The sequence below is a fragment of the Talpa europaea genome (genome assembly GCF_964194135.1).
Source record: "Talpa europaea genome assembly, chromosome: 16".
NCBI lineage: Eukaryota > Metazoa > Chordata > Mammalia > Eulipotyphla > Talpidae > Talpa > Talpa europaea.
In genome coordinates this window covers 44,439,262-44,459,422 of record NC_140084.1, presented here as the reverse complement: position 1 = coordinate 44,459,422, position 20,161 = coordinate 44,439,262, and the positions used below count along the sequence as shown (strand labels likewise).

General features: G+C 53.8%; 1 protein-coding gene across 1 annotated transcript; it reads right to left on the bottom strand.

Moving 5' to 3' along the window:
* Nucleotides 1-742: 742 nt before the first annotated feature.
* CEACAM16 (CEA cell adhesion molecule 16, tectorial membrane component) lies at nucleotides 743-6,535 on the bottom strand (the record flags this gene model as incomplete). The annotated part of the gene is made up of 5 exons (XM_084256943.1): nucleotides 743-1,170; nucleotides 3,199-3,477; nucleotides 4,390-4,665; nucleotides 4,997-5,341; nucleotides 6,499-6,535. 5 exons carry the CDS (start codon nucleotides 6,533-6,535, stop codon nucleotides 743-745), a joined length of 1,365 nt encoding a protein of 454 aa, XP_084113069.1.
* Nucleotides 6,536-20,161: the final 13,626 nt, after the last annotated feature.

Here is a 20,161-nt window from a genome sequence, read left to right as displayed (position 1 = left end):
TCTGATGGAGGAGACATTGTCCCTGACTCTGGGGAGCCCCCAGCCTGATGGAGGAGACCTGGTCCCTGACTCTGGGAGCCCCCAATCTGATGGAGGAGACCTGGTCCCTGACTCTGGGAGCCCCCAGTCTGATGGAGAAGACATGGTCTCTGATCTGGGAGCCCCCAGTCTGATGGAGAAGACATGGTCTCTAATCTGGGAGCCCCCAGTCTGATGGAGGAGACATCTGACTCTGGGAGCCCTCAGTCTGATGGAGAAGACATAATTCCCACCACCTAGGAAGCTCCATCCTAATGAAGGAGATGATCCCTAGTTCAGCTTGAAGGATAAATTCCACCCTCTGATGGCAGAAGTTCTGTGCTTCTTACTAGAATGCAAGGGATGACATATGGCCCCTGTTGGCCAGGCCCTTCCAGCCTGGTATACCTGCTCCACCTTCGCTTTGTGCCTTGAGTCCCATGGGGGAGGTCACCTCCCATCATGAGCCCATTTCCCCCATAGAAGAGGCAATATCTCTTGTCTTAGGGCCCACTTGTCTAAAGGGAAAAGGAGGCCCCAACCTCAGACTAAGCCCCCTCTTTTAAAACATTGTCTGGTGTACCTCTTACATGAGAGAGAAGGCATGGAGCCCTCAGGCTGATGAAGGAGGCCTAGTGACTCCTGGCCTGACAGAAGAGGTGTGGGCTCCATTTGGGGGATCCCCCCAAGACAGATGGAGGAGACAAGTCTCCTTCTTTCAGTCTTAGGGGGAGGCATAGCCATCCTTGACCTCCAGTTCCCTGACCAATGGAGAAAACAGCCCCTGTCTGAAAGACGCTCCCTCCACCCGTCCCGCACACTCACGGGCCACCTGCAGCTCCACTTGCAGAGACTCCGTCTTGCCCTGCAGTGTGACGGTCTTGAGTGTGTAGCGGCCGGCGTCTGTGAGGTTCAGCTTGTGCACCAGCAGCGAGCAGTTGGTGAAGCCCACCTCCCGGCCTGTGTGCGCGGGGCCTGCGATCCAGTTCCCTGATGGCAGTTGGCTGAGCAGCCGGTTGGGCTCGGAGGCAGGCCCGCGGTACCACGCATAGACCAGCAGGTCCTTGGGGTAACCTGGGACGGTGAGCATCACGTCCTGGCCCTCCGTAGGCTTGGTCGGCACGGGCACGATGGTCATGGCAACCGCTGCCGCTGGGGAGAGTGATGGGGGGCTGTGTCAGCTGGGCCTGCACTAGGCACAGTGACCCCTCCCATCCCCCTGCCAGCCCCTCTGTGCCTCCACACTGGCCGGTGCTTCCCCAGGTGGGTGCTGGGAAGGAGATGACTTTGTGCGGCAGTGGAGGCGGGTTTTGTGGCCAACTACGTCTACTAGGGAGCTGTGTCTTCCCCCATCAGATTGGGAGACCCTAGAGGGTGGGGTCTATCTCACCCCCACCTGGAATCTCCTAGACTTTGGGGCATGTCTCTCCCCTTGCACTGGAAGGTCCTAGAAAGTCGGATCATGTCTCCTCCATCAGATTCCCAAAATATGGGAGCCAGGTCTCCCCCATCGATCGTTGGGAGCGTATACCCAGGCCGTGACTTTTTTGTCAAACCCAGAGGCCTCAGTATATGGGCACTATAGTCCCCATCAGATTGAAGGATTGCCAAGAAAGGCCTGGGGTCATGTCTCCTGCATCTGGTTGGAAATTTCAGATTTTGGGGCTGGGCCCTTCCAATAACGCTGGTGACCGCAGAAGTAGATGGATCCACGTCTACCCATCAGACTGGGGATTCCTAGAAAGGAGGGGGGACCTGTACTCCCCCATCAGATTGGGAGTACTGCAAAGGTGGGTACCGTCTCCCCCATCAGACTAGGAATTATGAAAAAAAGTCCATGTCTTCTTAAGACCACGTCTCCCCAGTCAGAATGGAAACTCCTGGGCTGGGCGGGGTCTCCTCCATCGGGCTAGGCGCTGGCTGAGGGCGGATGTCAGGCGCCATCCCTGCTCAGAGGCCATGGAGATGAGGTACGGCCTCTTCCCTGGGACAGGCCATGCTTCCCTGTGGCGGGGCCACCTCTGCCAGGCGGAAGCCATGTCTCCTCCATCAGAGCAATCTCCCCGGGTCAGGGCAGGGTGTCTCCCTTTCCTTGTCTCTCCCTTGGCACTGGCCACAGTTCAGCAGACCCTCGGGGGTGCAGTGCCACTCCCTGCACAGGCCCGAATGCCTAGGACACCCCACCCCCCATCTTGATCTGCACAGACAGGGCTAAGTCCACCCCCTGTCTCCTGCCAGGACCCGCTGCCAAGATCCCAGGTGGGTGGGGTAGGAGTTTCACTTACCCGGGGGATGTCATTTCTGCTTTGGGTGAAAGAGTATCCACCCTTTGGATGAGACCCAGCCTGTTCGTAGGAAGGAGGGACGGGAGAGGGAGGGAGGGAGGAGAGGAGGGAGGCAGGGAAGGGCTGTGCCCTCTGTCCCCAGGGGATGGCGGCCCCTTGGGAAGAAACCGAGGCAGAATGAATGAGGCCCTCCTGCTCAAAGCCACCATCCCCAGGGCGATGAGAAAATGTCCCCTGAGGTTCCTGATGCCTGTGAAAACACCAGATGCGCCTCCACTACCTCCAGCCCCCAGGTCTTTTAAGGACAGAGGCGGGAAACAGTGCCTCTCTGCTGGGGTTTTTCCATTTACCAACAACTGGTCTGATTTTCTCTCTCTCTCTCTGTGTGTGTGTGTGTGTGTGAGAGAGAGAGAGAGAGAGAGAGAGAGAGAGAGAGAGAGAGAGAGAGAGAGAGAGAGACATGTGCTCTGTAATCTGGGCCAGATACTGGATAATTGAGTCGGCTGCACACAAGTGCAGCTGTCGTGGGTCCAGCTGATAAAATTAGAACAGGGGCGCCCCCACATGAAGGGGCCTCTGAATGCTTTTCCACGCTGCTGCCCCACAACGTGGGACCCGTGGCCCACACTTCACTTTGCCACCCCTCAGGGAAGAGTGTGACTTGACCTGTGTTTCCAGGTGTCAAGGTAGGAGCTGTCTCCTCTTCTGGATGAAGAGGCATCCACCCAATATGCTACCTTGTCACCTGGCCAGTGAAGGGCTGACAATCTCGAACTTTCCAATCATCGGTTGGACAAACGGTGGCTCCACTGTGTATGCGGGTGGGGGGGGGCAGCCAAACCTTCACAGTCCAATAGGGCCTCTGTGGGGAGGGACCAGGCTGGGGGCTGCTCACCAGAGAGCTTGACTACCACTGAGGCGGATCCAGAAAGCAGGGTCTTGGGGTTCTTAGCAATGCATGTGTACGTGCCCTCCTGGGCGGCCGTCATACTGCTGATGTTGAGGTGGTCCAGGCCGTTCTTTAGGGCCCGCCCGTTGAAGGCCCACACATATTCTGGCTCTGGGCAGGACCGAGATGCGCACCACAGGGTGAGGGATGTGTTGAAGTCGAGTCTGATGGTGCAGCCGGTGCGGGTGGTGGAGTCCTGGAGGATGGCCACCCGTTCTGGGCCAACTGCAGGGGCAGTAGGGGGAGAGGGCTGCTGAGGGGGGCGCCTGGCTTTCTCTCCACCGGACTGGGTGCCTGGGGGTATCTGGGCCGAGTGGAGGGAGAAAGCCTTGGCCTTTTTGAATCCCACCTCCATCCCCCCCCCCTTTTTTTTTGCTTTAGGGGCTCTGCTTTCGCTTATCAAAGGAGGGCGTTGAGCCAGACAAAATTTCAAGATGTTTGAAATCGATGGCTCCGTTTAAAAAGATGATGAAGAAAGAGAAGGAGAAGCAGCAGCAGCAGCAGCTTAAGGAGTGGTTTCTGATAGCCATTCCGTGTCTAGATTCTAAGGCTCCAAGTCGATGTTTCTAGAATCTAGAATGCTAAGCTTCTAGGCATCATGGTTTCTAAGGTTCTAGAATCAGGTGGCTCTAAGATTTTCGAATTTCACTCTAACAATAAAAATTTCCGCTTCTAGGGTTTCTAGGATTCTCAGAGTCTAGAATTCAGCACTTCTGAAATCTAGAATTCCCCGATGGGAAGATTCTAGGCTCTAAGGTTTTCTACATCGCTGGCACTCGTGTACCTTGGCGGTTGGTTTTCCCGGATTCCATACTGCAGATCTGCGGCCCCTGGGAATGACTCCATACTTGGGTTCTGTTTTTTTATTTTATCAGCAACTCTCTCCCCACTTCCCACCACTCCCTTCCCGCCTCCCTTCCCTACAGCTATTGCTCCAAACCAAAGGATTATTCCACTTCTAAGGTGGGTCTCGGTCCTTCAGAGATGGGTCAAGAGCATCTGAAGCGGGATCCCGGTTCCTAGCCCAGCGTGGCCTACTCACTCCCTGGGTGTCCTTGGGCACCCTCGTCTGTCCTCAGTTTCCCCACCTATGAGGTCCGGCGATTGGGCATCTCTGCCGGGGCCAGGAGGACTCACAGTACACGGTCAGGTTGATGGGCTCGCTGCGGCTGACACTGACTGGGTTCCAGACCTCACACTGGTACGCTCCTGCCTCTTCCCTTCGAATTCCGTGCCGGGTCAGCACCCGGCTGTCTGGGGACAGGCCGAGGCGGACGGCGATGGGCAGGGCGTCACCATTGAGGAACCAGCGGACCTCAGCAGGGCTGGGGCTGCTGCATACCAGGTGCAGGGTGTCTCGACGCTCCACCAGCTCTGTGCTGTTGGCCATGATCACAGGCGGGGCCAGGATCTCTGTGGGCAAGAGACAGAGGGGGAGGGGGCCGGGCACCGCCTGCTCCCAGGGACTTCCCCTCCCCAGGCCAGGGGTAGGCAGGGTCCTGGTGGTGCTCTGGCACCCCCAGCTAGAGGGGTGAAGAAGGGGTTAGCAGGCAGGTCTAATCTGGGAAGTCATCCTGAAGGAGGTGACTATTTTAATGCTATTTTTAGTATTTTTTTTTTGAAGGGGGGGAAATGGTTTTAAATATTTTACATTTCTCTCTCTCTGTCCCTTTTTTTAAAGAGGGATTGAGAAGGAAGTGGGGCGGCCCCATTGGGGTAGAGGGGTGTCTGGGGGGTGTCTCACCATAGACCCGTAAGTGTCCGTAGCCCACCTCCGTCTGAAACTGCCTGTTGAGAGTCTGCAGGATGTAGATGCCCGAGTGCCTGGACAGGGCGCCCTGGATGTCCAGGCTGGCGTCGGGGCGCACTGCCTCCTGCCCGGTGTGCTTCGGGCCAGGGGTCTCGTCGCCCGTGCTCACGATGTAGCTGACCACTAGGTAGGCCAGGCTGAGTGTGGGTCCTGCATACCAGTTGTAGGCAAGCAGCTCCCCTGACAGCCCGTGGACGACCAGGGTGACATTGTCCCCCTCGGCTGGCTTGGCAGGCTCGGGGGTGATAGAGATCTCGGCCCTTGTGCCCAGGAAGGCGGCTGAGGAAAAGGAGGGATGGATGAAGCTGGCCCCACCGATCCCCCTCATGTGAGGGAGGAGGAGACTTGGCTCCTGGCATATAGTAAGTGCTCAGTAAGCTGAGTCAGGCACGGTGCCTGGGTCCTGGGGAGAGGTGCATGCTGAGGAGAGTGTCCAGTTTCCAGCACACAGCTCAGGGCAAACCCGGAGCTCACACTTGGCCTAGGGATCCTGGAGATTTCACTGGACACAAAAGATTTTCCCAAACTGGGTCTTACAAGGTCAAGTTGGTTCATCCAGCCCAGTGAATTTTACTTTTGCACATTAGAGGTCAGGGCCTCTCATGCCCACCCCGTCCCCAGCCCCCGCCCCCAACTTTCCTCCTCTGCTTCTCTGCTGCTGCTGCAGAACCACAGCCGACCTTAGGCACCTGCTGAATACACTCCACCCCTTTTCTTCACAACCCAGCAGCTGGACTGGACTAGCTGGTCAGGGCTGTTTGGGTTTGACTAGCGTGTGTCCCCCGGAATGGGTGGCCATGTTGGTTCTCATGGAAGAAGTCCTTACATGCCCAGCCTGGTTTCTAGTACTTTCCAGGCTGGTAGAGCAGGGTGAGGAGGGAGGTTTTGGGGTCTAGTGTTCCACCCTGCCACTTTCTGGCTGTGTGACGCTGACCAGTTTTCTCATTTGTGAAGTGGGGGCCATGAGTGGGCCCTGGCAGGGTGGTGGTTACACCCAGAAAGCGTTGAAAATAGCTTCTAAGAAAAGCTGCTTCTAGTGACCTGTGAGGGACTTGGTGCGTCAGGCCCATTTCATGGATAGGGAGGCTGAGGCTGAGAAGGCATCTGCCACAGCCACATCCTTCGAGAGGGGTGGAATCCTCTGTGATCAAGCTGCCCAGCTCAGTGAGGGCTTGCTGCCTGCATGAGGCGCCCCTTTCTCATACCCCAGCCTTAGAAAATCTCCTCCCTGCAAACCTCTTCGGGTGGCTGGCCCTGCTCACCCCCATCACTGGCGCCTCTTGGAGGGGCAGATGGCCTGGGTAATGCCAGCCGCTCTCCCTCCCCAGCATGCTGGACCTCGGCCCTCACCTTCTCTTTCCCTGGTTTGGGGATCCCCTCCCTTCCCAGGCCTTAGTGGAGGCTGAGGTTCTGGGGGGCTCCATTCCCCGGCTCACCACTGAGGAGGAGCCAGCCGCACCCGGTCAGCACCATCTTCGGCCCCCAAGCCGGTCTTGGAGACAGCGGCGCTGGCGTCCAGTTCCGAGACCCTTCCTGGTTGGGGCTTGGCTCTGTCTGGCGAGGGATCTGGGAGGGTTTGGTGATTTGGAGCCGGGGGAGATCACCTGAATTTGGAGGGATCGAGTCACCCAGGATCTGGGGCCCCATTTGGGTACCTGAACAGGTGTGGCAGGCTTGGGCCAGGGGCCACGACCTGGCCAGGCCTCCTGGGGCGCTGCCTAACCTTCTTTGTGCCCGGGGCCAGCCGGATTCGGTGCCCGGAGAAGAACCAGGTCGCCAGGGAGGAAGAAGGAGGGGGCAGGGGAAGGTTTCAGGGCAGTTTTTACCCACAGCCCAGGCCTGACCTCCGTGGTGAACTTGGGGGTGTCACTGTGGAATAAAACCAATAAACAGTGACAGCCATTTTCCCACCCAGGCGTGTGACCTAAAGGTGTCATCTCAGTGGGCATCACAGCACTGATGTCAGACCCCCACTAGCAGATGGGGAAGGTGAGGCATGGGCGGGCGGGTGGGGGCGCGGACCATGCCAGGTCCTGCAGGGAGAGGGGATCGAAGCCTGCTTTTCCTGCCAGAAGCCACACAGCAGGGTAGGAGCTGGGTGCCATCTGCTCTCTCTGGGACCCTTTTACTTGGTCGGCTGCCCGCAAGGACTGAGGAGTCCACATCCTCCCGCTTTCCCCCTTGAGGGCTTGATTTTGCTCTCTCTTTAATGGGTGTGAAGCCTGTGGAGAGAGCTGAGCTTTGACCTTGCCTGTACACTCACTGGCAGTGGGGCTGGAGCGAGTCTCCAGTTACTCAAAATGGAGGGTGAAATGCAGGCTCAGGGTTAGGGAGCAGCTTGGCCCTCGGAGTCAAGATTTTCCTGGCCCAGAACTCGAGGTCTGGTTGGAGTTTCAGCCCAGACTCTGGATCTAGCTCTGCTGTTCTCTCCCTGCATGAGCCCCGGTAGGTTGTAGAGCTTCTGGGCCTCAGTTTCCCCATCTGGAAAATGGGGATGATCCCAGCACCCAGCTCAAGGGCTGCTGGAAAGGTTAGATGAGTAAACACTGCCTGGTGGAGAGCGACTCACTCATGCATTTATGCACAGATTTAGTAGGAGCCTCTTCTGCCAGGCTTCACCGGGCTCAGCCCTTACACCCCACCCTGCCACACCGATGTTCAGAGGCTAAATAAACAAAACGACACTCTGTTTCACAGTGACTGGAGGTAAGTGCCCTGGGGAAAAACTAAAGGCCGAAAGGGGGTTTGGGATTTTTAAATTGGGGGCAGTGTCTCTGGGAAGATGTTGGGCAGGGACCCTGGGGTCCCAGGGAGGGGGGATAGGGTGGGGTGTGTTCCTGACAAACATGTTAATTTATTGTTATCTTGATCTGCTCCCTCTGAGGCTTCTGGGCAGGGCACCAACCCTGTGGCTTTCATGTCCTGGTTTTGTTCCTCCAGCCCCGTGTCCCGAGCTGCCCTTGCAGGCGGGGCTCTGGGGGAGAGATGAGAGAGGGCAGTGAGAGGTATGGGTGACCTGGTACCTTCTGCTCCCCCCACCCTATCTGCAAACTCACCTCACCCTCACCTGGCCCAGCCCCTCCCCTGAGCCCTGGGGCCTGGTCCAGTGTCATGCAGGATGCCTTCCCCAGATGTCCCTGGCACCTCACTCACCTCGTCCCCAGGTGACCTCGGCATCTTCCCTCAGACCTGCTCTCCCACCCCTTTCTTTTATCAGAGTGGCGCCACCGTCCACCTGTCATTAGGACAGAGACGCGGCCTTGTCCCCGAGGCCTCCCCTCTCTTCCCAGCACACCGTGTCCTCTGGTGCCTGTCTCTTAAAAACTCTTCCTTGGGCACCCTTCTCTCCCTCCCTACAGCCCCTGCCCTGGTCCAGGTGCCCTCCCGCACCTTGTCTAGCTTCCCTTACCCAACTCCTTCCTGGTCTCTGGCCCTGGTCATGAGGCTCATAACCTGCCATGACTCCCGAGTGCCCTCAGTAGAAAGCTCAGCTCCTGGCCATGCTCCTGTGTGTTGGTCCTACGTCACAGAACACCCTTCCTTCTGCAAACTCTGCTCCCATCATTCTGTATCATTTGCCCTCCCTCCACTCAGCATATGCTGCCTTCTACTCTCTTTCATCATGTACTCAACAATTCCTCCTCCTCCTCCAGGAAGCCCTCTTGGACTCTCAGTCTGGGTTAGGTTCTCCCTGGGTCCTCGCCGTCAGAGGGTGACCCTGTCTTCCCAACTGGACCATGAGTTCTGGGAGGGCAGGGCCGGGGCTGCTGCGGTCACCTCTGTGTCCCAGCACTGCCCATCACAGAGCAGGGGCTCAGGGGTGTTTGTGGAACCAGATACCCGGTGTGGATGACACAGAGAGAGAGACAGAGAGAAAAGAGCCTCCAGGGAGGTATGGGTTTCTGGTGATTTGCTGTCTGACTGACGAACGTGACCAGGCTGTGGTTCCCAGGGGCTCAGGGACAGACTCCTGCTTTTGTCCAGACCCTGCCAGGCTCCTGCCACCCACAGCCTCTCACCCCCTCACGCCCTCTTCTGCTGTCCTGGCCTTTCCGGCCCCACCCCCTACTTCCATGGCCTCTGCTTGGGTGCCCCTGGATGTGAGCCGGATTCCTCGGTCCCATCAAGAACTGCAGTTTCTTGAGCACCTACTGTGCGTGAGCTCCAGGCCTGGGTAGTAAGCAGACCAGGTGATCTCTATGAAGTAGGTGATGGGTGATCATGACATTCATCTCCATGGGACTCCTCTGAGCGTGAAGAGAGCAGGCACATGGAGAGCTCGGTACCCCGCAGTGTGCACCAGGCATGTGGGGCCACGGCTCCTTCATGCCACAAGCATTTACTGAGCACGTATTATGTGCAGGGCATTGAGCAGGGCTCTGGGGTACAGCCCTGAATAGGATGGGAAAAAATCCTGCCCCACAGAACTGACCTGTCATCAGGGGAGACACAAACAGATAATGTTCTGTCTGTTAGATTTCTATCTGCTGTGGAGAAAAAGAGCTGGGCGAGGGGCTCGCACAGGTTTATGGAGGGCAAAGGTGGCTTTGGGGCAGACACTGAACACCTTAATTGAGAGGGTGTTGGGAGCCACGCTGACTCTGGGGGAGGAGCCGCCTGTGCAAAGCTGCCAGTGTGTGCTGAGGTGAGGCCAGTGTGTGCTGAGGTGAGGCCAGTGTGTGCTGAGACAGAGGGAGGCAGGCAGAGGGGGATGGGCGGAGACTGCAGGGTGGACTTTGCCTTGTCTTCTGAGATGGGTGCCCTGGGAGGAGCAGGAGCAGACTGATGTGTTAGCAGGAGCTTCTGGACGCGTGTGGGGAACAGGCTGAGGGGGGTGAGGTCGAAGCAGGGAGTTCTGGGAGGCAGGGACCATGGTAGTCTAGTCTGTTTCTAATGTGGTGGCCACGAGCATACCCTGACTGAGCAGTCTGCAAGTTAAAGATCGACACCCACTCTGGATGACTGCTGCAGACACACATACACAAAAAAAGGGTGTAAAAGATAACATTCACGCATCTTACACCTATTCCACGCTGAAATGATAGCACTGGGGGGCCTCCGCAGGGGCTAAAGTCTCAGCACTATCAAGCTATCACCAGCCACTGCAGCATGAGTTTGATCCTTGGCCAGGGAGCTACCCACTTGGAGCAGCAGATCTCTCCTGTCTCGCCCGCTGCTCCCTTCAATAGTGTATTTCAGTAGATCTGCCTGTTCCCACTCTGTCTCTGGGGAAGCCTCTCACCCTCCCGCACCTCTGGCCTGTACCCCAGTAAATGTATGCATAAATAAATAAAATAAATCTTTAAAAAAAGAGAAATGGGGCCTCGCTGGTGGCGCAAGGGGTTAAGTACCGCACTAAGAAGCAATCCACAGCCTCTGCATCGCAAGTTCGATCCCCGGATCCCCAGCCGGCCAGGGAGCAATCCACATGGCGTAGCAGACCTCTCCTGACTTGCCTGCTGCTCTTGCCAGCAGTGTACTTCAGTCAATCTGCCTGTTCTGTTCCCCACTCTGTCTCTGGTGAATCCTCTCACCCCCCACACCTCTGGCCTGTACCCCAGTTCTTGTGTGCACAAATAAATAAATCTTAAAAAAAAAAGGGAGAAATGATGGCATTTGGCACCTGCTAGGGAACACGTTCTCTTCTATCTTCCTGTGCATGACGCTGGAACACCTGTAGTTGTGGACGTGGCTCGTGTGAGATTGTGAGATCACAGATCTGTTTTACCAACGATTCTGTTATTCACTAGACAGGGCTGGCTTGACAGGTTCCTACATTCAGCATGCTCCTCCTCTCAGAGAACCCACTCTGCAGACAAGGAAACAGAGGCCTCAGGAGCGAGGAGGGAAGTCTGTGTCCCAACTGTCCGCTGGGGCCCAGGTTCTCCACCCTTGTCAGCTCTCCTCCCAGCCCAGTTGCTTATCTCACCAGCTAAGTCATTATCTCCCTAAGGTGCCAGAGGACCTGGGGCCTTCTCATTCACTAAGACTTGCCCACTGCAGACTTAATATTTGCCACAGGGCAACAGTGGCCTGTAGCAACAGTATGTACTGTGGGTTGGCTGAGGGTGCTGGGGCTGAGTGATGCCCCCTTATCTCCCCAGGGTGAGGCCCATTGTGCAGCTCTATTGACTGGCTCCTGGATCTGACCTCGGGTGTGGCTTCCAGTGCCATCTGTCAAGGTCTGGGGATGGGCCTAGGGAGACTATTCGTGGGGAACAGGCACCCCTGGGTCTCCTTAATTCCCCCTAGAACAGGTAGCCTGGGCAGGGGACTGTGCCAGTGAGGACCGGGGTGGTGGAGGACGGGACGAGCAAATCTCAGACCTTAGCACAAGCTGTTCCCTTCACCCAGATACCCATCCTTTACCCCCCTTCCCTCCTCTCCTTCCTTCTCGTCCCTCCTCCCCCCTCACCTGTTCACCTGGGTTTTTCCAAGTTGTTCAGTCATTGAACAAACACTTATTGAGCCCTGATTATATGGCCCTCTGGGGACACAGGTAACATACTGGCGGGAGATGGGCACTAATCAAAACATTGATATAGCATATCAAGTCGGGTGGAAACAAGTGCTATAAAAAAATAAAATGTAGGGTGAGAGGACAGGGAAAAGCAGGGGGGGCAGGGAGGGCCTTTCTTGAATGGAGATGAGGAAGTTAGCGAACATCTGTGGGATGTGCAAAGGCCCTGAGGCAGAAAGGTCTTTGATGAGCTCAAGGATGCAAGGAGGCTTGTGGGAGGAGGAACAGGGGGAGGAGGTGGTCAAAGGGGGGGCAGGGGACCCAGAGAAAGTGAGTTTGGATGCAAGATGGCCGGTGATAGCCAAGTGGGATGGGTGATGGTTAAAGTCCAGTTTAGGAGAGTCAGTGAGGGGGCAAAGGGAAGGCTGTAGTTGTGGGGTGAGGGGTGGCAGGAGGTAGGGTCAATTAAGTGTGAGGGGCTGGGCCTCCCTGGTGGTGCAAGGGGTTAAGTCTCAGCACTATGAAGCAATTCGAAGCCACTGCAGCACAAGTTCAATCCCCGGCCAGGGAGCTGACCCACATGGCGCAGCAGACCTCTCCTGTCTTGCCTGCTGCTCCCCTCAGCAGTGTGTTTCAGTCAATCTGCCTGTTCTGTTCCCCACACTGTCTCTGGTGAAGCCTCTCACACCCCCGCACCTCTGGCCTTGTACCCTAGTTCCTGTATGTATAAATAAATAAATCTTTTTTTAAAAAAAGTGTGAGGGGCTGGCAATTTTGGGAAGGTGGTCCATGGTAAGTGCTCAGGAAATATTTCCAGCTAAAGAGTGAAAATAGGGGGCCTCCCCGGTGGCGCAGCGGTTGAGCGCTGGGTTGCGAAGCTGCCCACGACCTCTGCGGCGCCGGTTTGATTCCCGGCTGCTCCCCGGCCACCGGAGGAGGGTCCCACATGGTGCGCAGAACTCTCCTGCCGCCCGCTGCTCCCCTCAGCAGTGTACTTCGGTCCTTCTGCCTGCTCTGCTCCCCGCTCTGGCTCTGGTGAATTCTCTCACCCTCCCGTGCTTCTGACTGTACCCAGTGCATGTATAAACAAAAAAAAAAAACAAACAAATAAATAATAAATAAATAAAAACATGCCTCTATAAAAAAAAAAAAAAAAAAGAGTGAAAATAGGGCCTCCCCTGGTGGCGCAGCAGTTGGGTGCTGGGCTGCGAAGCTGCACACAGCCTCTGCAGCGCAGGTTCGATCCCCGGCCACCGGCGAGGGTCCCACATGGCGCGGAGACCTCTCCTGCCGCCCGCTGCTCCCCTCAGCACTGTGTTTCGTCACTTTGCCTGTTCTGTTCCCTGCTCTGGCTCTGGTGAATTCTCTTACCCTCCTGTGCTTCTGACTGTTCCCAGTGCTTGTATAAACAAACAAATAAATAAATTTCATTTTAAAAAAAGAGTGAAAATAACAAATCTAGCAAACAACTCCTTCGTGGCTTCAAATAGTCAGTGTTCCGGTTTCTACTGGTCTCCTGAAAGGTGTGCACACTCTCTTGTCAGCTTTGTCAAGATATCATTCTGATACCGGAATTGTCAGGCCTAGTCTCCCAGCCAGGAACGGATCCCAGGCTGCAGGGCAGCGCTGAGCCCCAGCCGCTAGACCTCCACGGGTTGGTGTCTCACGAAGCCGCAGCAGGAACTTCGCAGACGCTCAGGCAAGCAAGCGAGAAGAGGCAGGTTTGTTTAGAAGAAAAAGTTTATTGAGGAGAAAAAGAGCAGAAATAAAGTGGGACTCCCAGGCCAGGGAACCAGGCCTGGGAGGGGCAAGGAAGCCAAAGTGGAGTCGTGTCTTAGGGAATATAGACCTTTTTTCCCTCAATATTCTAAAGCTGTCCCAGTCTCTTTGTGATTGGTTAGTTCTCGGCTGTCTCACTTAATTTGTTACTGAGTAGGGGGATCTTTACGTTCCTTATCTAACAGCTTTCTCTTTTCCCATTTGTTGCATCTTTAAATTTTGGCCCAGTCCTCTGGATGGACATCCCTGCATTGAAGTTAAACAGCTGCCCTTCTAATGTGACCATAAATTAAACCACTCTCCATTTCTCCAATCTCCGCCTCCCTTTACCACCTGAAGGAAACCAGGACTAGCATTAACAATGTTGTCCTTGGTCCTGGCATGTTTGTTTTTCCTAATGGAATGGGTTACTTTCCCTTGCTTGTCCTTATCTCTGAAGCCTCCCTAAATTTTTCAGAGGTCCCCTCCTGCACTATCCCTAAAACTGCCTAATAACCCTAGCTTGCCCTGTCTCAATTCCCATATCCTAAAATTCCTCTTGTGCTAATCTAGCCTAGGACACTTTTTATCGCTCCAGAAAGTTTCCCCATGGCAGGATGCCAACATCCGAACATTTTGAAATGTTTGCTTCAGAGTAGGGGGTATAGTTCAGGGGTAGAGCATTTGACTGCAGAAGTGCAAAGCTCCCCTCAAACTAAATCTTCCAGGAAACCCCCAGGCATACAGCAAATACCGAGTCTAACGCCTCTTTCCCCTCTCTCCCTCTTTCCCCTCTCTCCCTCACCCCCCCACCAGCACAGGAAAAAGCCTGCAGCCCCTCAGTGGCGTGGAGGGGTGTCAAGGGAGTCTGTGTGTCTGCCGCTGGCCTTCCCACACCAGTGACCCCGTGACTCGTTCAGAATGTGATGCCCTTTTGCACACAAAGGGGTTGAATTTGGGAGGAAAGGGTTTTCCCCATGAATCATATCACCCTTGCTCAGGGCCCAGCCCACTTCCTCCCCCAGGCCACTACTTCCTCATTTGTAAAACAAGGAGCCAGCACTTAGAGAATCTAGGGGTGCCCTGGACTCAGAGGAAGTGGGTGGTGGTGGTCAGCGATCCCTGGTGGGCAGAGCTTGGGTGGAGAGAGTGAAGGTACCCTGGAGGGCAGCCCTGGTTCCAGTCTCTTCCTAATTGGGCCAAATCAGCACCTCGACACCCACCCCCCCACCTGCCCCCCACCCCCCCACCCCTCCCACCTCCGCCTTCCACCCCCAACAACCATACCTGATGGATTAAGCATTGGCCACTTCTTCGTGTCCTGTTACAGAAAGCAGACCCTGCTGCTTGGACATACAGACCCCAACATTTAATGGGTGTGGATTACATCTTTGGTCTTCTTCCTGTAGGACCTGAGGGAGCAGAGGATAAAGCTGGGGTGTTAGAAAACTTGGGTTCCAGTCCTAGGCTGTCCTTTACTCCCCCTGTGAACTCAACTTTCTTTTTCTTTTTTTTTTTTAAAATTTATTTATTTATACAAGAGCTGGGGCACAGGCCAGAGGTGCGGGAGGGCGAGAGGATTCACCGAGACAGAGTGGGAGCAGAACAGGCAGACGGACCGAAAGCACTGCTGAGGGGAGCAGCGGGAGAGACAAGAGATGTGACCTCACCTTTCTTAGCCTCATCTGTAAAACATGATAATCAGAGCGTTTTTCTCCTGCAAAGCTGTTGCAAAGCTGACATAAGCTAACAGATGTAAAGCATTTAGCACAGTGCCTGGTCTGTAGTAAGTGCTCAGCAAATGCTTATTATTAATTGTTATTACATGGCTTCCTGATCGCCACCCCCTCTGACTCAAGCACTCTGAGAGTGGGGGCTGGCCTGTCTTATTTTCAGGTCTCTAGGGCCCAGGCAGATTCACTCAACTGTTTGTTATGAGTGAATGGTGTCTGTTAGGGACAGGAAAGGAAGGATAAGATACAATGAGAATCCACCCACATTCACTTATTCTGCATACTTTCTTTGAACCCCTGCCCTATGCTGGTCCCATGTGGGGTGGTGCTGGGACCCGTGGGTGACCGAGGCAGCCAAAATCCTGCCCTCTCTGGGTTCACAGTCTGGCAGTGATGACACAGAATGGATGGGAACTCATGGGGGGGGGTACCTGATACACTTTGGGAGTCAGGGAGGGCTTCCTGGAGGAAGAGGCACCTGCAAGGAGACTTGGAAGATGAATAGGGCAGGTGGGGAAGACTTTGCAGGTAGAGTCAAGTCGTTTCCCTGTGGACATACTCTAGGAAGAGGGAACAGAATGTACAAAGGTCTGGAAGTTCAATCTGATGAACATAGACCACAGGATGGGGGTGAGGGGCAGGAAGTGCTGAGCCAGACTTGCAGAGAGTAGAGGAAGACTGGTGATGAAAAACCTAGACTTTAAGGACACTGAGTAGCTATGAATAATTCTTGATAAGGAGGGGTGACACTGAATTTGGGCTTTGAGCTATCTCTGTGGTTTTCCAGTGGTGGGGAGATGGGAGGGGGTGGGAGACCAGATATAGGAGGCTGGTGGAAGAGGGAGGAAGCCACCTGGCCCAGGGCTGGATTGTAGAGAAGGAAAGTGAGCTCAGGAGATCTAGGGGTCAGGCTCTGGTGCCTCCCCTGGCGGAACTGAGAGTCACTGACCGGCATGGGTGCCCAATGCAGCGGGCGCCTGTCCTTCATCTACACGGTCCTCTGCTGCCCCCAGCTGGCAAGTCCGGAAAAAATACGGCCCCAAGAAACCCAAACCCTAACCTTTGATAGAAGATGACATTTCATGACAACTCCGTGGCGCGGTCCACTCACGTTCCTGTATCCAACTACTCATCCCCCCATCGGGCCTCTGAACTCATGACTTCTTTCTCTCTTTATCTGTCTCTATGGACTCGCCTATTCTGAACATTTCATATAAAGGAATCCTGCACTAGGTGGTCTCTTGTGTCTGGCATCTTTTACTTCGTAAACGTCTGAATCCATCCATGATGTAACTTGGACGCAGTGTGAAAATGCTAACACTGCATCACTTACATTCCTTTCAATGGCTGAATAATACGCAGTGTGGATACACCCTACGTGGTTTATCCATTCGCACACTCAGGGACACTCGGGTAGTTTCCATGTTTGGCTGTGATGAATAAAGCTGCTGTGGACATTTGTGTACACATTTTTTTTTTTTTGGCTATGACTTCATTTCTTGAAAACCCAGCCCTCTTGCCGTATGAATGCCCCCCCTCCACTCCAGCACCCCGACTTTCTCAGCACTTGCTTTATTCTTCGTAGCATCATGACCCTCACACATTCCTTCTGAGTTTGTCAGCTCTCCAAAGGCGGGGATCTGTATGTCTTGCTCACAAATGTCCCCTCAGAGCCCAGAACAATGGCACACAGCCCGTGATGGAGAAATGTTGAATTGATTCATGACCAGGTTATTGACACACCCTTCTCCACCAACCCTCAGATCTCATCCAGGACCAAATTCTATCAATGCTTCATGCTCAGTGTCTTTCAGCACAGTGAACTTCTTCCCCTGGTCACCCCACAGCCTAATCTAGCACCTGCTGGATGAATGAATGACGCATTGAATGAACAAAGGGAGGCGGACATGCCTGGCTGGACAGTTCTCTCAGGAGAGTAGACTCTGGTTTGAATCTGAAGTTGTGTTGGTTGGGCTGTTCACACATTTTTCGGTTCTCTCTGTTCTGGGAACAAAGCAGGCATGCTCTTGCCCCGCCCACTTGAGAGTAGCTTGTACCACGTGACTTGCTTTGGCCAATGAAGTGCTGGTGGGCGTGTCATTCCCCAGGGGTAGCCTTTAAAAGTCCGTGTCTCTGTCAGTCTGGCTCAGAAATGAGCCTTGAGGCAGAGCTCCCCCACCCTTCTCACACCTGCCTCCCTGACACGGACAAGTGGTATAAACAAGAAATAAACCTCTGGTACTTTGAACCACGGAGATGGTGGGTTGTTATTCCGGCATAACCCAGTTTATTCTCTCCTTACAGGTGATGTGTGACTTTTGGACAATTGCTTGATGTCTCTGAGGCTCAATTTTTCCACCTGCAAAATGGGAATATTGTGATCCCAGCCTCCTCCTAAGATTATTTTGAGAGTTCAAGAAGTGTAGACGTGTAAAACACAAAGGTCAGGCTCGATTCACTAGAGATATTGCTGTTGTTGTTATTATTACTATGTTTAATTCTGGGTTTGGAGAGGTGAAGGAAGAAGGTCCCTTCGGTACTCCCAATTTCCAGGGCTAGGGTAGGACAAGCTCATATTAGTCAGGTAGAGCTCCCATAACAAATAATATAGAGTTGGTGGCTCAAACAACAGACATCTATTTTCTCCTGGTTTTGGAGGCTGGAAGCTCAAGATCAAGATATTATCAGAGCTGGTTTCTCCTCAGTCTCTCTCCTTACCTTGTAGAAGCTGCCTCTTCCTAGTATTCTCCCGAGACCTTCTGTCCTTGTGCCCACATCCTCTGGTTTCTCTTCCTCTTCTTATAAGGACACTGATCCTATTGGATTACGCCCCCACCCCATGACTTCATTTAACCTTAATTACCTCTTCAAAGCCCCTATCTCCAAAATAGTCATATTGGGGAGTTAGGATTTCAACATTTAAAGATGAGGGGCAGAATTCAGCCTACCACAGAGTTGGGGCCATTTAAGCTAGCAGGTGGTCAGGCTCACAGAGCTTCCTCTTGAAAATACTGCCATCTTGAAGGTGGGGTTGCATTAATTAGGATTTAGGAGGAGCTGGGTGTAACAGAATCCCAAAGCAATGGCCGTTTAAACAAGAAAGCATTCTTTCTCTCCCAGGAAGCAATCTAACCTGTCATGGCGGCTCTATCTATATCATTGTCTCTGCCCAAGCTCCAACTTGTCTCTGGGCTGTCCTCATCCACATAATCCCACCTGACTGCCACTACCAATCTTTCCTCCAGCCTAAGGGAAGACTGAATGGAGGAGGAATCCTCTTCCTTTAAGGGTATGCCCTGAGAACTGTATTTATCACTTCTGCTCACATTCCATTGGCTGGGAATTAGTTGCATTGCCATATCTAGCTGCAAGGGAAGCTGGGAAAAGCAGTTTTTATGCTTGGCAGCCATGAACTTGGTTGAAAACCCTACTACTGAGGAAAGGGAGAGAAAAGATATCAGGGCTTGGCAAGCAGTTGTCGGTACACAGAGATGGAAGACAGGCATATGGGTTCTCCCTGTCTAGGCTCCAGGACGTACAGCATCTCCCCACACCCCAGACCCCAGCAGCCATTGACTAGACTGCGATCTGCCCTTGTGACCTGGTTGATCTTGGCAAGCAGGTCAGAGATCCAGATCCTGGCTGTCCTGGCAGGTTTGGGGATAGGGAAATCCCTCCTGGGGAATATTTTCACAGTGAGCCAGTGGGAGGAACTTCCCTTCTGTGAATTCTTTCTCATCCCCACCATTAAATTCCTGTTGCTGCTATATCAAATTGCCACAAAAGTAGTGTCTTAAAACAACAGAAATCCATTATCTTATAGCTTTGGAAGTCAGAAGTCTAAAATAGGTCTCGCTGGACCCAAATTGAGATTTCAACAGGGTTGTATTGATTTCTGGGGGAGAATGTTTTCTTGCTTTTTCCAACTTCTAGATGCTTCTGCTCATGCCCCCCTTCCATTTCCAGGTCAGTCAGGGCCAGTGGAACCTCTCACAAATGACTCCAACTCAGTGCTGCCTTGGCTTTTGGCCCCTTCCATCTTCAACCTCTGCTTCCTTCATTGTCCCATCTCTAGACACTTCTTCCTAGTCCCTCTTTGAAGACTCTGGGTGGCCTTCATTCACACAATCCCACATAACTATTATCCACTTACAAGGATTCCTGTGATTACATTCAGGGTCCACCAGGGTAATCCAGAATTGTCTCTCTATTTCAGGATCCTTAATCACACCTGCAAAGTCCCTTTGGGTAGCTGAGGGAGCATTCCCACAGGATAAGGATATAGACAACTTTGTGGGGCCATCACTCAGCCTACCACCAGCTCTTGTTTTTCAGCTTCCAGAGCAAAAATCAGTCTTCACGGTGTCTTTCATGGCCTTGCATGATCCATTGCTCCCCATCTTCCAGACTTGACCACCTATCATTTCACCTTTCATATCTCTGCCCCTTCCACATTGGTCTTGCTGTTCCTTAGTCACATGGGACATGCTCCTACCTCAGGACATTTGCACCTGCCATTCCTTCCGCTCAGGAATGCTCTTCCTCCAGATCTCCACTGTGACTCCCACTCTCCTCCTTTAGGCCTTTGCTCATTTCCACCTTCTCAATGAGGCCTTCTTTATCCTCTCTGTTTAAAACCTCAATCCCCCTCCTCTCTTTATTCCCCCCAATGTACTTATCACCTTCTAGGACACCATCTATGTTAGTTATTTATTGTTTCCTGACTCTTTCCCCTGCCAGGCTGGCCCTCAAAGAGAGCAGAACAAAACAAAGGAGCTGTTTTATTCCCTGCCAAAATGGAAAATTGTGCTTATTTATTGCTGAATAAATAAATTAAAGGGTTACAGACTGGGCCCACATTTGCAATGGGGGTGGAGAGGCCCTGGGTGAGGTTCAGGGTAGGAAGCGAGGGGTTAAGGTTGGCCACAGGTCTAAGAGCCCAACTGGGCCTGCCTAAGGGGGAAGGGTCCTGGCAGCCATGGTTCTAGACCAAGATGGTCATCGGGAGCCACAGGCCTGCCAGGCCAGGCCTTCCTGCCAGACCCTGTTCCCTGGGGCACATGTCATGGGGGCTGCCTGGTCCTCAGGGGAAGAAGGGGCTCTGAGGGAAACTGGCAGAGCTGGGCTGGATATTGAGAGCTACTAGTT